The sequence below is a fragment of the Chiroxiphia lanceolata genome, chromosome 1, assembly GCF_009829145.1.
Source record: "Chiroxiphia lanceolata isolate bChiLan1 chromosome 1, bChiLan1.pri, whole genome shotgun sequence".
NCBI classification, from domain to species: Eukaryota; Metazoa; Chordata; class Aves; order Passeriformes; family Pipridae; genus Chiroxiphia; species Chiroxiphia lanceolata.
The window spans coordinates 22,218,587-22,233,238 of NC_045637.1; the positions used below are offsets into that span (position 1 = coordinate 22,218,587).

The 14,652-nt window shown below is 39.6% G+C and overlaps 1 protein-coding gene across 18 annotated transcripts; it reads left to right on the forward strand.

Annotated features, from left to right (window-relative positions):
• Positions 1 to 635: 635 nt before the first annotated feature.
• FBXO43 (F-box protein 43) lies at positions 636 to 11,308 on the forward strand. Of its 18 annotated transcripts, none has more exons than XM_032712249.1 (9): positions 931 to 1,246; positions 1,353 to 1,429; positions 1,522 to 1,569; positions 2,722 to 2,844; positions 3,449 to 3,558; positions 7,049 to 8,565; positions 9,459 to 9,561; positions 10,430 to 10,606; positions 10,698 to 11,308. In XM_032712249.1, exons 6-9 carry the CDS (start codon positions 7,097 to 7,099, stop codon positions 10,944 to 10,946), a joined length of 1,998 nt encoding a protein of 665 aa, XP_032568140.1. In that variant the 5' UTR covers positions 931 to 1,246; positions 1,353 to 1,429; positions 1,522 to 1,569; positions 2,722 to 2,844; positions 3,449 to 3,558; positions 7,049 to 7,096; the 3' UTR covers positions 10,947 to 11,308. The 18 variants fall into 18 exon arrangements, with proteins under 18 accessions (XP_032568230.1, XP_032568169.1, XP_032568247.1 ...); XM_032712252.1 differs by having other exon boundaries at positions 2,733 to 2,844; XM_032712261.1 differs by having other exon boundaries at positions 1,526 to 1,569.
• Positions 11,309 to 14,652: the final 3,344 nt, after the last annotated feature.

Here is a 14,652-nt window from a genome sequence, read left to right on the forward strand (position 1 = left end):
GTTTCGCCGGCTCTGGGTCGGGAACTTTTGAACGCGTGTTTACTCGAGCCCTTCTCAGGCTGTCTTATATCACCGTCCGGAGGCTGCGAGAGGCTGGAGGAGCGGATTTGCCAAAAGGGAACGTCGCGAACTTGCCCGATCTCATCTGCAGGGATTACATGACTTAAAATTTCGACATTTCTTTTGATAGCCTCGAGTTTGCGCTTCTTTAAATGTAGGTCTCTCGTTCGGGTCTGACATTCCCCATCCCGCCAGTGTGAAGCCAGCAGGTAGGTAAGCCTGCCTAGCTCCACGTTATCCTTACCGAGCCCAGGAAAAATAGGCATCCACGTACTCGTGGGTTTAGTGGGTTTGTGTTTGTCTAGTATGTTGGGGGGTGGGAGGGTTAATGTACAGAAAAACTGAACCCACAGCAAAACCCAGGCGCCGTCACGGGGCATCTCCCACCCGACTGCTTTGAAGGCGATGCACTTGACAAACGCTCAATGATTGTTTCGGTCCTGGACCGTCGGGCACGAACGTACTAATTAACTCGACTTAACCAGAACCCTTACAACTCAAGCTTAAAGGCTGTGGTGCAGATAAAGGTCATTATCTGTGAAAGCCACTGCCCGGCCGCGATTCACGCGCGTCCCTGAGCCTCCCCTCAGCGCTGGCGCCCCCTCCTCGCAGGGGGCGGAAAACCCTCACCCACACCGGCCTCCTGAGGAGAAGGACGGCAGGGGCGCTTTAACAGTGGGCTGGGTGCGGCGGGGCCCGCGGGGCAAAAGTATAAAGCGTGAGGAGCGGGGCGAGCCCGCTGAGTACCGTCTCTCGTCCCGGAGGAGCGGGCGGGGCTGTCCCGTTCTCCTCAGGCTCCCGCCCTGCCCCGGGCCCGCAGCACGGAGGGGGCGGGGAGGCAGCGGTTGGTGAGGGCGGGTAGTTCAAACCCGAGCGAGGGAAAGCGGCGGCGGCCGCACGCGAGGGGCCGGTGTGGGTGGGGAGAGGTGAAGCGGCTCCTCACCAGGGGCAACGGGCCCAGGGTCGGGCGGCGAGAGCTGCTAGGGCGGCACCGGCCTCGCTCCTCCAGCCTGCCCTCAGCCCCGCTCGGGGGGCCCCGCTGCCTCCTCAGCCGCACCCCGCGGAAGGGCGGCCTCCAGGCTCTGCTCCTGTGCCCAGCGATTTCCCAGATGAGGGGGTGAAGCGGTTGCTTTGCTCGTGTCCGGCATCCCAGGTGGATGAGAGACCCTCGGGTGCTGGTCCCTGGGTAATTAGGCGTTGCACACATACATACATGGACTGAAAACTGTGCCTCAGCTGGGTAATGTTTGTCTTACACATCTCTCTTCTCTTCACATCCTTTCTCACTTCAGGTTATCAGTAGGGGCAAGCAATTCTTCTAATACAGCACATTTACTGTGGAAGATCTTGAGTTGCTTCACGAATTAGGGTAAGTGGCCCACATAATTTAGATAGGACTTGGCTATGTCATCTTCAGTATTAATATTTTCTAAGGTATCAATGACTTCTCTGTTGTCTCAGGGAGGTCAAGAACAGAGTCTTCAGATAATCAATTTTACTACAGATATGGTATGTTTAAACAACAGAGAAAATATTCTTGTATGACCAGAATGTTGTCTTTATCTGTTTTGTTAGCAATAGTGAACAGTGATAAAGTCAGAAATCATCTTGTTCAAGGTATAATTGTTCAGTGTGTGTTACTGGGGAATGTAAATTAGTATCATGAACATCTTAGAACTTATGTCTAAGAGGCACTGTTGACATTGCCTTCTAGTTACCAACATTTTTACCTCTTTGGGGTGCTTTGTAAGACTAACCTTGTTAAAAATGATTTTTTTGTCTAAATATGTGAATACCGTCCTTCAGCAGTGCATTTAGTTTGGGTCAGCTTAGTTTATTTTGTCCCATAAACTTCCAGAAATTCTGCAGTTGATTTGTAGATCAATTTGAGAACTACAAAATTAATAATAGATATGGGAAATGCACAGAGCACCTGCACTTAGCAGATACGGATTTTGTTACTTGCTCTGTAACTGACTTGTTGTGCAACCAGCCTTTTCTTCCCTGCGCATCTGTTTGAGGGTGTCTAAGACAAGTTTAATAATATTTTCAGGAACTACTTCAAGATCCCCAAATGGAAAGGGCTCGATGTTATGTATCAAATCTAGTAGACAAAACTTTTCTCCCAATAAAAAAGAATTGCTTATAGAAGTCAGTCAAGTTATAAGAAGTTTCATTAGGCATCTCTTATGAATATAAATATTATCTTGTTATTATTACGAAAGCTGTTGGGCACCTCTGAAAGGCTTCCCATTTTGTACTGTATTTGTAAAATGAGATCTTGTGTTAAATTAAATCTTAATTTGTACAAGTAATACATTTTGGAAAAAAAAATTAATGCATATACAGCTTGAGCTGTATACTGGGATTTACAGTAAATCATAGAATGATTCAGGTTGGAAGGGATGTTAAAGATCACATAGCTCCAAACCCCTTCCACGGGCAGGGACACCTTCCCCTAGACCAGGTTGCTCAGAGCCCCATCCATGCTGGCCTTGAATGTTGCCAGGGATGGAGCATCCACAACTTCTCTGGGCAACCTGTGCCAGTGTCCCATTGCCCTCATAAGAAGAATTTCTTCCTAATGTCTGACCTAAACCCGCCTTCTTTCAGTTTAAAGCCATTACCCCTTGTCTTATCACTAAATGCCCTTCTAAAAAGTCCCCCTCCAGCTTTCTTGCAGGCCCCCATTAGGTACTGGAAGGCCACAACAAGGTTTCCCTGGAGCCTTCACTTCTCTGGGCTGAACAACCCCAACACTCTCAGCCAGTTTTCACAGCAAAGGTACTTCATCCCTCTGATCATTTTCACATCCTACTCCAGATTCGCTCCAACATGTCCATGTCCTCCATATTTTGAGGGCCCCAGGGCTGAACGCAGTACTCCAGGTGGGATCTCACAAGAGCAGAAGGTAAAGAAGTAAAATGAAGTATAAAATAGTATGAATGAATGAAGAAGTATAGAATGAAGTGTAGAAAAGAGGTGAAATGAAGCAGTTTGCTGGACATTGTTCATTCAGTGTCTGTACTGAAGCGACAATTTTATTTACATTATCCTATAATATTTTGTAATGTCGACAAAATCAATGCAATGAGCTCACAGGCTCCCCCTGCCGGACGTTGCACTATGCACAGCATATTTTTGGCTTCTGCTTGAGTTAACAGCATTCCTTTAACTCCACTATTTTGATCTCCCTTACAGCTGCAAAAACCTTGTTTTTCTGTGATTTTTATGTTACTTGAAACACAAGTTTGATTAAATTATTTTATACTGTAATATTTTAATTTTTTTCTACTCTCAGTTGTTCAGAGTTATTAGATAATTTCTCCTATAGAATGCCTGAGAATGAAGCTGCAAGCATGAGTTTTTCCTCTTGTTGTTTCTTCAGCCTGCTGCCTGAAAATTAATTTTCTAAGTCTGGAAGCCTGTGGACTTTTGTTAGATGTGTGATTAGTTTGACTGTGACCGTGTTTAAGGAAAACATTAATATTTTTAAAGGTAAGTGTGGGTATGTGATTCTGTATTATTTGTTTGGGTTTGGTATGGGATTTCTCTGGGGGGATGTCTTTTTTTTCCAGTATTGAGATTTTTGAACAGCTGTCTTTAAGTAGCATTCAGTTTTAAACCTCTGTCCATCAACATTTTTGGAAGGAATATCTACTGGCAACACTTGCTAACTAACCGCAAAATTCAGCATAAAAATGAAGCCTCTATTCTTTTTGTAAATTACACAAAGACAACAGCGTATTGTTACAGCAGGTTTCTTACAGGTCTTCCTCCTCTTACAAAAGGAAGAGCTGTGTTGCTGTGGTCCTTTGCTCATAGCATGACTAATTCACTGAAATGCAGCAGTGCAGTGCCCAGGGACTTCATACCTTTAAAAATATAGGAAAAAGTTATTTTCTAGTCCATGACACAGCATTTTCAACCTAATGCCTAAAATCATAGAATTAGGGAATGGGTAAGTGGAAGGAACCACTGGAGAGCATCTAGTCCAACCTCCCTGCTCAAGCAGGGACCCCCCCAGATCACATTACTCAGAACTGTGTTCAGGCAGCCTTTGAATCTCTCCAGCGAAGGAGAATCCACAACCTCTCTAGGCAACCTGTTCCAGTGCTCTGTCATCCTCACAGTAAAGAAGCTTCTCCTCATGTTCACGTGGGACCTCCTGTGTTCCAGTTCCTGCTCGTGGCCTCTTGGAATCATAGAATCAGCTGGGTTGGAAAAGACCTGAGAGATCATCAAGTCCAACCCTTGATCCAACACCGCTGTGGTTACTAGACCATGGCACTAAGTGCCACATCCAGTCTCATCTTAAAAACCTCCAGGGATGGTGAATGCACCACCTCCCTGGGCAGCCTGTTGCAATGTCTGATTACTCTCTCTGCAAAAAATTTCTTCCTGATATCCAATCTAAACTTCCCCTGGCAGAGCTTAAGATTGTGCCCTGTTGTCCTACTGCTGGTTGCCTGGGAGAAGAGATGTGTTGCTTGGCACCACTGGGAAGAGCCTGGCTCCATCCTCCTGACACTCTCCCTGCAGACACTTGCTGACCTTGATAAGGTCCCCTCTCAGTCTTCCCTTCTCCAGGCCCAACAGGCCCAGCTCCCTCATCCTTTCCTCTTAACTGAGGTCCTTCAGTTCTCTCATCATGTCCATAGTGCTCCTCTTGACTCTCTCCAGTATTTCCTTGTCTTTCTTGAACTGGAAAGTTCAGAACTGGCCACAGTACTCCAGGTGAGGCCTCGCCAAGGCTGATTAGAGGGACAGGATCACCTCCTTCGACGTGCTGACAGTGCTCTTCCTAATGCACCCCAGGATACCCTTGGCCTTCTTGGCCACAAGGACCCTGTCCTGGCTCAAGGACAGCTTGTTGCCCACCAGGACCCCCAGGTCCTTCTCTGCAGAGCTGCTTTCCAGCAGATCAGCCCAGCCTGTTCTGGTGAAGGGGGTTACTCCTCCCCAGGTGCAGGACCCTGCACTTGCCGTTGTTGAACTTCAGAAGGATCTTCTCAGCCCATCTCTCCAACCTGTTGAGCTCCCTCTGAAGGGCTGCACAGCCCTCTGGGGTGTCAACCACTCCTCCAAACTTTGTGTTGCCAGCAGACTTGCTGAGAAGGCATCTGCCCTTTATCCAAGTCATTGATGAATAAATTGAACAATACTGGGTCTGGTATCGACCCTTGGGGGACATCACCAGTGACAGGTCTACTAAAACATTGAGAAGTGATGTAGATTAAATTCTAGATGCTGTTTGGAGTTGGTCCTGCAATGGCAGTTATCCCTAATTCATGTAAGCACTAGCTTAAAGCTATGTCCTTGTGTTTCCTGTTTGTGCTGTCATTTATTTCACTGAGTCAGACAGAGAATGAGGAAAAAACACTGATGAAAACAAATGTGAAAATAAGGTACTTTTAGAGGTAAATGAGGGAAGGAAAGGAAGGAGGCCAGACTTCAGACCTCATTGTTGTCTTGAAATTATTTTCATGTACCCTTCTTTCCTGGAAGAATTTTTTTCAGTTATGTTGGTCTGGTTTTTTGTTTGTTTGTTTTAAACCTGTTTGTTTTCATTCTGATATTAGCAAGATTGTGTAAGTCTTTATGCTAAGGTGTTACTGTCTGCTGTTTAACATCTTGTTCCTTTTGAACTTCTATATATTGCTCTCTCCTTACAGTAGAAAACAAAACAAAGCATTTTCTATATGGCAATGGTCTAAAAAAGTACCTTCAGCATGGGTATAAAATGCTAATGGTTCAAGGTCATCAAAGAGTAGTCCCCTCCTCACCTGTCTCATGCAGTCTGGGTTACCACTGCTTGTATTTGGTGGCTTAGGGCTTAACTAAGTCAGGACTGTTGGGATAATAGCAATGTCTTAGTATTTGGTGTTTAAGCCAAATTTAAAGATTCCTATTTTTGTCTGTTTTGAAAGTTCACTTGCTATTTCCAGGCTTTATGTTTCAAAATATCAGTTATGGAGGCCAGTAACACACCCCAGTGAAAGGTGCTGATTCCAACTCTGGGAGTCTTGGAGTGTTGAGGTGAATCACTCCGGTGTCCGTGAGAACAGTTCTCCTTCTGCCATTACTCATAACATCTTTTATACAATTGTCGTGTCTTGTGTGCAGAAAGAAATGACCCAATGCCACTGTGGTTATGGTGGAGAAACTCTGCCACCTATGAATTGCAAAAAGTAAGCCTGTTTCCATGCGTCTTTTCCACGGCTGATGTGTGCATCAGCCACTTCTAACTTTTCTAGGAAAATATATAGTAGCTCTTAAATGATCTGTACCTGGTGATTCACACACTGGTGAGTGTGTGAACGGTCAGTCCATTAGTTTATTTAAAGTGTAAAGCTTCAGAACAGTGTTTACACACAGAGCTGAGCAAAAGCAGAGATCTTCTTTACAAAATAACATCTAAATGCTGAGGAAGACAAAAATGCACTTCTCACTTTGAAATTTATTCCCTCGAGGGACTGTAGGGATCTGAATAATAGGGAGACTTGTAGACTTGTGACTTCATGATTAATCCTCTTATTTTACTTAAGGAGAAAATGCCTTTTGTCTAAACTCACTATCATCAGAGCTTCTGCTCATTCTTGAGGACTGAACTGTTAGTGTTGGATGAACCAATAACCCCGTCCTAATAAAAATCTTGGCCCTATTGGAATGCTAGAGGGTTTTGTTGCCAATTTCAGCACCAATGAGCCTCTAGTTGCTGTGTTGCTTATCTGAAGTGTTTTTCCACAGATGAGGACTGGCACATCAATTAGCTAACTGGATGTAAGTTTGAATTTGCCTAATACTATACTATGCATTTTAATCACTTGTTCTAACCACCTACTTGATAGTAATTTATATTTGTGTGCGTTTATAAGCAGTTTCTACTAAGACTAATAAAAATACTTTTGTCATGGCTGCTATCTTGACACAGGGCTTTCTCATGAATCTGAGGGTGTTTTGGTGACTACTTTGTCATTTGTTTCAGGAACAACACTGGTATCTTCTTTTACAAAGCCAAAGTGTCAAGCAGAAGATGTCAGACAGTCATTCAATGAAGTTCAATATTCTTAAAAGAAATAGATTAACATCTCCCAGCAGCAATTTTAAATACTCAAATTTTAAAGACATGTGTTGCACTTCAGCATTTCTGGACAGCAGATACAATGAGTCAGTAAAAGATCTTGATGCAGAACATAAAGAAGCACCAAGTGTAACAAGTATTTCATTGCTACAAGGGCATTCTGAGCACATTCATCCAAATGCCTTCATTCCCGTGTCATCATCTATCGAAAAAGAACTGAATTCTATCTCAATATCAGAAGAAAGAGAAGCAACAGGAAGTGCAGATGTTTTTGAAAGTCCTAAATCAAGTAGAAAAAGCTCTTCGCTACGCAGGAGACTGCTTTTACCCAAGACTGTTGAAGCTGGCACAACTGTAGAAAGCTGTGAAAGGCAAGCTAGTTCTTCAGGAAGCATCAGGAAAAAAAAATTCTCTTGTGTTTTGAACTCTGAAGAAAAACTTCCAAAAACTACTGCAGATTCTTCAAAAGATAAAAGTTACAAAACTCTGACAACTAGCACTTCAAAACCTGAGGGCTCTAATCCTTGTTTTCCAAAACGGAGAATTTCCTTTTCACAGCAAAGGACTTCTACAGTAGATGAGTCCCAGTGTAAGGACCCCTTATTGCTAGAATCGGAAAGTTTATCTCCAATTCAGTGTAAGGATGTAATTGTTAATAACACTAATGAATTCAATGGAAGTGTTCTTATGAGAGTTGGTGATGGGGTGCTTAGGACTCTTACTTACAACGAGGCCAATGAGAGTAAATTCCTGACTTCTATCAACAGTCCTGTAGAGAACTTGAATTTTGGACTATGTGATATAAACTCTCCCCCTGTTAAGGTGGTAAATTACCCAGATCTTTCAACACCTGAGGATAGTGGATATAATTCACTTCCTTTGGACAAATCAGGAGACTCATTGTCTGATCATGAGGGATCTTTCCAAGAGCTCTTACAAAAGCACAGAGAAGATTCCAAAATTCTAGATAATAAAAGAAAGACAAGAAAACTTGAACGAGTTAGAAGGTTATCCACTCTTCAGGAACAGGGTTCACAGTCAGAGACAGAAGATAATCATGGCAGTCCTACTTCAATGCATATATTAACAGAAGAAAGAAATTTTGCCAGGGAAGATCATGAATTAGTTCTAAAAGAACAATCTAATGGAGACCTGGTTGTAAGTCATGGAGATCTCTCAAGAACTCCAGCTCTGAAAATAGTTCATGAAATTTGCTTGCAGAGACAAAGATCGGACCAAAAGCAAATATCAGAGAATATTGATGGAACAGAAATATTTGCATTAGATCATGTCCTTCCTGGACTTATTGGCAAGAAAATGGGCCTTGACAAATTAGATATTTTAACAGAATTAAAAGACAGAAATTTAAAACATGTTCTTGCTATAGTTTTAGATGCTTTGACAGTGGAAAGTCTATGCAGGTAAGTACTATGGCTTCACACACGCACGCACACACCCCTCCCAAGACAAAAATATGTGCTCTTGCAAATGAATTAGAATAACTTCTAGAATACCAGGTGTTGTCAATATAATTCATTTGGTTTTGAGGAAATAAAAATTTTTGTCACCATTGATCAAGTAGGTCTTCCTGTGTAGTTCTAAAAGTATGAAGGGTAATTAAAAAAGCAAAACAAACATGAAAATTAATAAACTTAAAACTAAATCACAGTACTTGTAAACTTTGAAATATATTAAAAGTTCCTTTAAGCCTAGAAAGTAATTTATTCTCATTACAAGTTCCCCAATAGTGCACAGTACTCAAGACACGTTTTCTGTATTTTTTCTTGTGCATTTTATTTCCTTAGTTATTTTCAAGCACAAAAATGCTCCAAGAATTTTGATTCATGAGAAATCTTCTAGATTAATTTATAATCAATAGAAATTGTCACATTTCAAAGAAATCAAGAGTGTCACGTGTTGTTAGTTACAAAGGGAATGGGTGAATAGGTGGAAGTGTAAGGGCATGAATCTTTTTAGAACATTTAACACAAAAACGTGACTTTAGAAACAATCTTGGTAAGTGGCTTGGTGAGTGGAGAGAAGAAACTGGTTTAATTTTCTAAGTCAAAGCTATGCTCTGTTATTTATATTGCAATTGTTCTTTAGGCTCTCCTGTTATTCTATAGAATGGTGCATGACAATATGAGATCTGTGTCTCAAAACAATATCATGAGCTACTATATTGCAGTAGTCTGTAAAATTACCAAAGCATATGAAACTGCAAAAATATTTACCAGGTAGTCTTACTATCATGACTTCTGCACTACTTGGAAAAATGTGAAAGTGAATAATTTTTTTCATTAATTTGTTCCAGCATTTGGAAAGTAAGCAAAAACTGGCGTGAAATTGTTGTACAAGATAAAAGGGCAGATAAGAGGAGAAAGTTGTACATAAAACAGCAGAAAGAAGAAACTGAGGTAAGGTGGTTCTCAAAAGTGATATTTTTTTTTTAAGCATGAAAGAAGACAGGTCAAAGGAAAGAGGAAACATCTTGTAAAGTTACAGAAAGGGAGCCGATAGAGACAATTCCAACATGAGTAGGTGAAGAATTCTAACAGGAGAATGTAATGGCTCTTACTGCTTTTCAGCTGTTTGCAGTTTGACTACTAGTCTTTCAACAATGTAAGACTATTTCTTTCCCCCTCCGGCCCTTTCTCGAGAATCCTGTGACTGATTTTGGCTTTATATTTTTAAAACCTGTTCATACCATTGTTCCATGCTGTTCCTTATTTTGCATTTCACTCTAGTCTGCAGTGCTGTAGGACCCACTCTAGAATACTTCCGGATTATTTTCAGGACTGCTTGTGGCTAAGCATCACAGTGTATTTGTGAACATCAGAAGGACATATAGAAGTTTAAGGGGTATCTAGAAGAGTAAGCATACTAACTGCAGTATATTTTTTTCAGATCCCCCACATGATACACTCACACTTCAGTGGAACCTTGCTTTAAATGTGACAAAAGCTGCGTTTGCTATTTCCTTACTTGCTATTGAGATGTGTCCTAATTCAGAAACATGAGGACCAGTAGAGTGTGCTAAAAGACAGTTGGCTTTTTACTCTGCTCATGGGACTGTTTTTAATGATTCCTGTCTCTTTATTCCTCACTAAATACAAACATTTAATGGGAAATATTTGCACTGTACATAATTTCCGTTTCTAATACGTTGTTGCAGAGGGGGAAAAAACCCAAACAAGCGAAATCCAGCTGAAAATACCAAATGAAATAAAACCCTAATTTTCTCCCTTTTTTTCTTTTTTTTTCCTTTTCTTTATAAACTAATAGGAATATTTATTGAAGGCTGAAGATGCTGCCACAAGGCTTAATATTCTCAATAGATCTGCTCTAAGGCCTGTTCAAGCTCAAGCCAGAACTCCTGTACTACAAACACCACCTTCATACACTGAAATTACACCCAGTAACACTAGTTACTCAGCTAGCAGACAGGAAGAATACCTGAAAGTAGGTATCTAAGAAATGCTTCACTTTTAGTTTTTAGGAAGTTTTCATTTACAAGAACTAAGTAGCTCTTTTCTCCCTCCTCTTGCTACAGGTTGCTAAAACTCTGTTCACTGACGAAGCTCTAAAACCCTGTCCAAGATGTCAATATCCTGCTAAATATCAACTGGTAAAGAATCGGGGGCTGTGTAGCAGAGAGGCATGTGCATTTGAGTTCTGTATTTTATGTCTGCATGCATTCCATGGCTCAAAAGAATGTAACAGTTTATCTGCAAAACGGAAGAACAAAAAAGATGCTCCTCCGGGAAGCGCCCAAAGCAAAAGAAATTTAAAAAGACTCTAAATTTGTAAGGCATGCAACTCCTTACATTTAATTCCTCTTCCCCTTCTCATAAATTCCTAATCTTGTTCCTCTTCATATATTTCATTTCTTTATATTTCATATGAAGATATGCATTTTGAAAGTCTCATTCAATTTGTTCTTGCTGATTTGCCAAGGTAGCTTCTCATGTATATATCTTAATCAATGTAGTATATTTTTATTTTTAAAAAAATGAGCATTTAAAAGTATTTTGTCTTCTTTTACTTGTTGAGTAGTAGCTAGGCACTTACTAACATCTTAATTTTTAAATAAATATTTATATGTAGTCTGTATTATTTAGCTTACAACACCTCTTAGATGTTTAAAAATGTGATTCTTGTCTTAAAGACAAATTAAAGAAAATTATTTCTAAAAAATTCTTTGCTATTGGATTTATTTATTCATTTTAAATTACAGTAACTGTTTTAAAAATATCTCAAAGTGGGGCACTATGTACATTTGCAAAAAATACTTCTATTTGTATAAATAGTGACACCTAAAAGCCCATATTAGTTGTCTGAATTTTTTTGTCAGAATAATTAATTTGTTGTTCTCTTAGCCTCTGTAATGCAAGTCAATAGAATAGTAATTTCTAAACCAAATGGATGCTGTGTGAATATTCTATTTTACTGCTTTTTACAAAGCTTTTATCTCAAAAACTTCAGGTGATACAGTATATATTCATGTATCTAAAAATACTGTTGTGAACTTACCTAATCTGACTTTACTTCAGCTCCCAGACACTAGGTCATCTTTATACTTCTGCTTGAGTTAAAGGATTATCTACAGCTAGAAATCATTCTTTATCTGTAGATTTAATTAGGAGAATTAACTGATTTTGCTCTTGAACTAAATTTGCTGATCCTTTACAGAAAACTAACTCAATCTGCCTCTTGGACCTCAAATAATTTTTACGTGTGTGCTTGTTTTATTTTGCTTTTAAACCTCCTAGCAATTATAAAGAGCTTGAAATACAGGTGACAGAAATGGACACAGTACTTGTTCTATGAAGAAATAATATTAATTTACCTCTACAATTGATATTGTCCTACTTGTCCTTTCAAAGAGTTCATTTGTAACAAGCATCTTGCAGAACACTTGTAGTCAGCTGGTGGTTATTCCCTGCTCTCCCTCTGATGCTGTCCTTTGTGCCTTATTTGTGATGTTATTCTAATGTGTGTATTCTTAGGTAAGCTGTAACACTGAGCTATTTAAAAAGCAGTCTGATTTAAAAAACAAAAAAAAGAGCTTTCAAGTATACCATAAGTTGCATATTAGCCTCTTTTAATATTTGTTCACACATCCCTTTATTTTAACTTTTAAGATTTTTTTCGTTCCTTTTTTTTTCCTTTATTTCCTTTATTGGATGTTTAAGACAAATGGCCCAGGACAATTCACTTCAGGATGTTCTTGAAATATCACTTCTTATTTCTCATCTCTAACTGTTGTGATTTGTAATTTGGTTAGTACTTTTAGCATACTTGGTTTCTGGGATAGTAGTTTCACACAGCATTTAGAAGGATGAGAAACAACACGGTGAATAAAATGCTATAGAATTTTTAGTACTAACTCTATTTAACTGAACACAGTGTCATGAAAGAAGGGATCAACCCAATATATCTGCCAGAAAATCATGTTTATTGCATGCATACAAGTACCAGCACTTTAATTCCATACTTATTTGTATTTGCTGAGTCTTTGCCTCATTCTTGTCTCAGGTTACACTGGTAGGACTTGGACTTGAAAATGGTTCTGTCTATTCTGAGGGAACAATTGAGATGAAGGATTTGGGGGCAAGCTAGAGAATAGAGGTATGTGTATACAGTTTTGGTTTAGGAAGAATGACATTGATTACAGAGGAGGAGATTGCAGTAGGAAAATGACCTAGGGATTCATGCCTAGCATCTTTCTTTTTCTGCTAGGCTGAGTTATTTCTTGGAGACCTGAAGTCAAGCGCTATCACAGAGAAGAAGGATGCAAAAGTGGTCTTTGAGTAGAAATGGCAATGGTCAAGTGTTTTCTAAAATATCCAGCCCATAATTACTCTCCAGCTCAAAAATTGTTTTTGCAATTGACAATAGATTGTTGGAAAAGGAGGAGTGAATTTTCTTTCATTCTGGAATAGGAGAATAATGTTCAAGATACTATTTGGACTACTGAAAACCTTATTTTTGCAATACTTACTTCCCTTCAGGCAGACATGACCTATAGTGGGAGAAGTGATATTGTCTGCAATTGCCCAGGGAATGAATTTAGTGTTCTGAAGATGATGGTTTCAACCAGACCTGTGAATTTAAATTCTAAAATAGAATTATTAGAAGTAACCTTTGCTGCTGACAGAGGTTGCTGCAGGAATTGTACTTCATAAATCTTTTTTTTTGGAGCAGCAGCCATAAACTTCAAGTGGTTTGTGAGAAGGAAATTGAGGTTACTCAAGACTCTGATCATTCTTTCCTTGGTGACAAGTATCAAAGAGCTTAGGCAAAAAATTGTTATAAATCTTTTTAATTGTTTATAGGCTAGAGAATATTAGTATGTTTTATCATTAACTAGCTAAAAATTTTGTTAATTAAATTAAGGATCTCATCAACATACAACAGATTACTTCCCTATTCCATATATTGGTTATTCTTTAGAACATCTTTGGCAATTTGGCCTTGTTGGTTCATTTTAATACAAGAAGTAATTTCTTTCTGTTTCATAGGCACGTGAAGAAATACAGCAATGTCAGATTAGAAAGGGACTCCTGGAGTCTTGTGCCAACCTCTTATGTCAACTCATCAAGTTCTATCTTAAAACTAGATAGAATACTGTCCAATGACCGTGTCGGTGACCTATTCCAGATTGGTCCACTATTCACTTAACCTGTTGCCTTAGCACTACTGTTAAAATAGCTCTTCTGTACATCTGATCCTCCCCTTAGACTTTTTGTTCCTCCCAATGTTATGATTATGTTATTTCACCAACAAAAAACTCTGAATTTAGTCTAATCTCTTAAGACAATTCAACAACAGGTGTTGTGTCAAACAACTCCTCACTGTTTCCGCTGGAATTTATTCTTTGAATCAATGCAACAACTATTCCAGGTAAAACCTCCTCAAGACCTTGAATAATATTGAGGCTTTCTTTTCTCTACAAGAAAATACTTTGACCAATGCATTTCTTTATGTCTTCTGCACAATCACAGTTTAATCACTAGGTGTAATACTCCCACTTTCTTTCCACAAATTTTGAAAAGATCGCATTTTTTTCCCCCCATATTTCTACTGAACCTTAAGTGTGTAACCTCACACTTTGTACTGCTAAGCTTCAGGCTTTTTTCTTTCTCTGCTTCAGTCTTGTGATGATTTAGTATTTGATGTGATATTATATTTTTACAGGTGCAAATTTTTTGTCTGTACTGAATCTTACACGATTTTTTGATGCAAAACATCTAGCAGATTCTGTTATCACTTGTCAGATGCCCCAACAGAATCTGACTGCTTCATGGGGATGACATGTTTATTTTTAGTTAAACAAAAACAAAGCTTACTTTCACTTTCTGAGCTCTGATTAGTTGAAATTCTCATTACAAAAAGACTTAACACATATATTTTCCTCTATGACAAGCTTCTGTACAGTGTTAGAACCTATCCAAACTTGTCAGAAGCCTAAATGCTGCTAAGACCTTACTGAGCTGGGTGCTAAT

Coding starts and splice junctions, on each gene's coding strand:
- FBXO43 (XM_032712339.1), top strand. CDS start 7,097: ATGTCAGACAGTCATTCAATGAAGTTCAATATTCTTAAAAGAAATAGA. Junction 8,566..9,458: donor ACAGTGGAAAGTCTATGCAG/GTAAGTACTATG, acceptor AATTTGTTCCAG/CATTTGGAAAGTAAGCAAAA. Junction 9,562..10,429: donor AGCAGAAAGAAGAAACTGAG/GTAAGGTGGTTC, acceptor ATAAACTAATAG/GAATATTTATTGAAGGCTGA.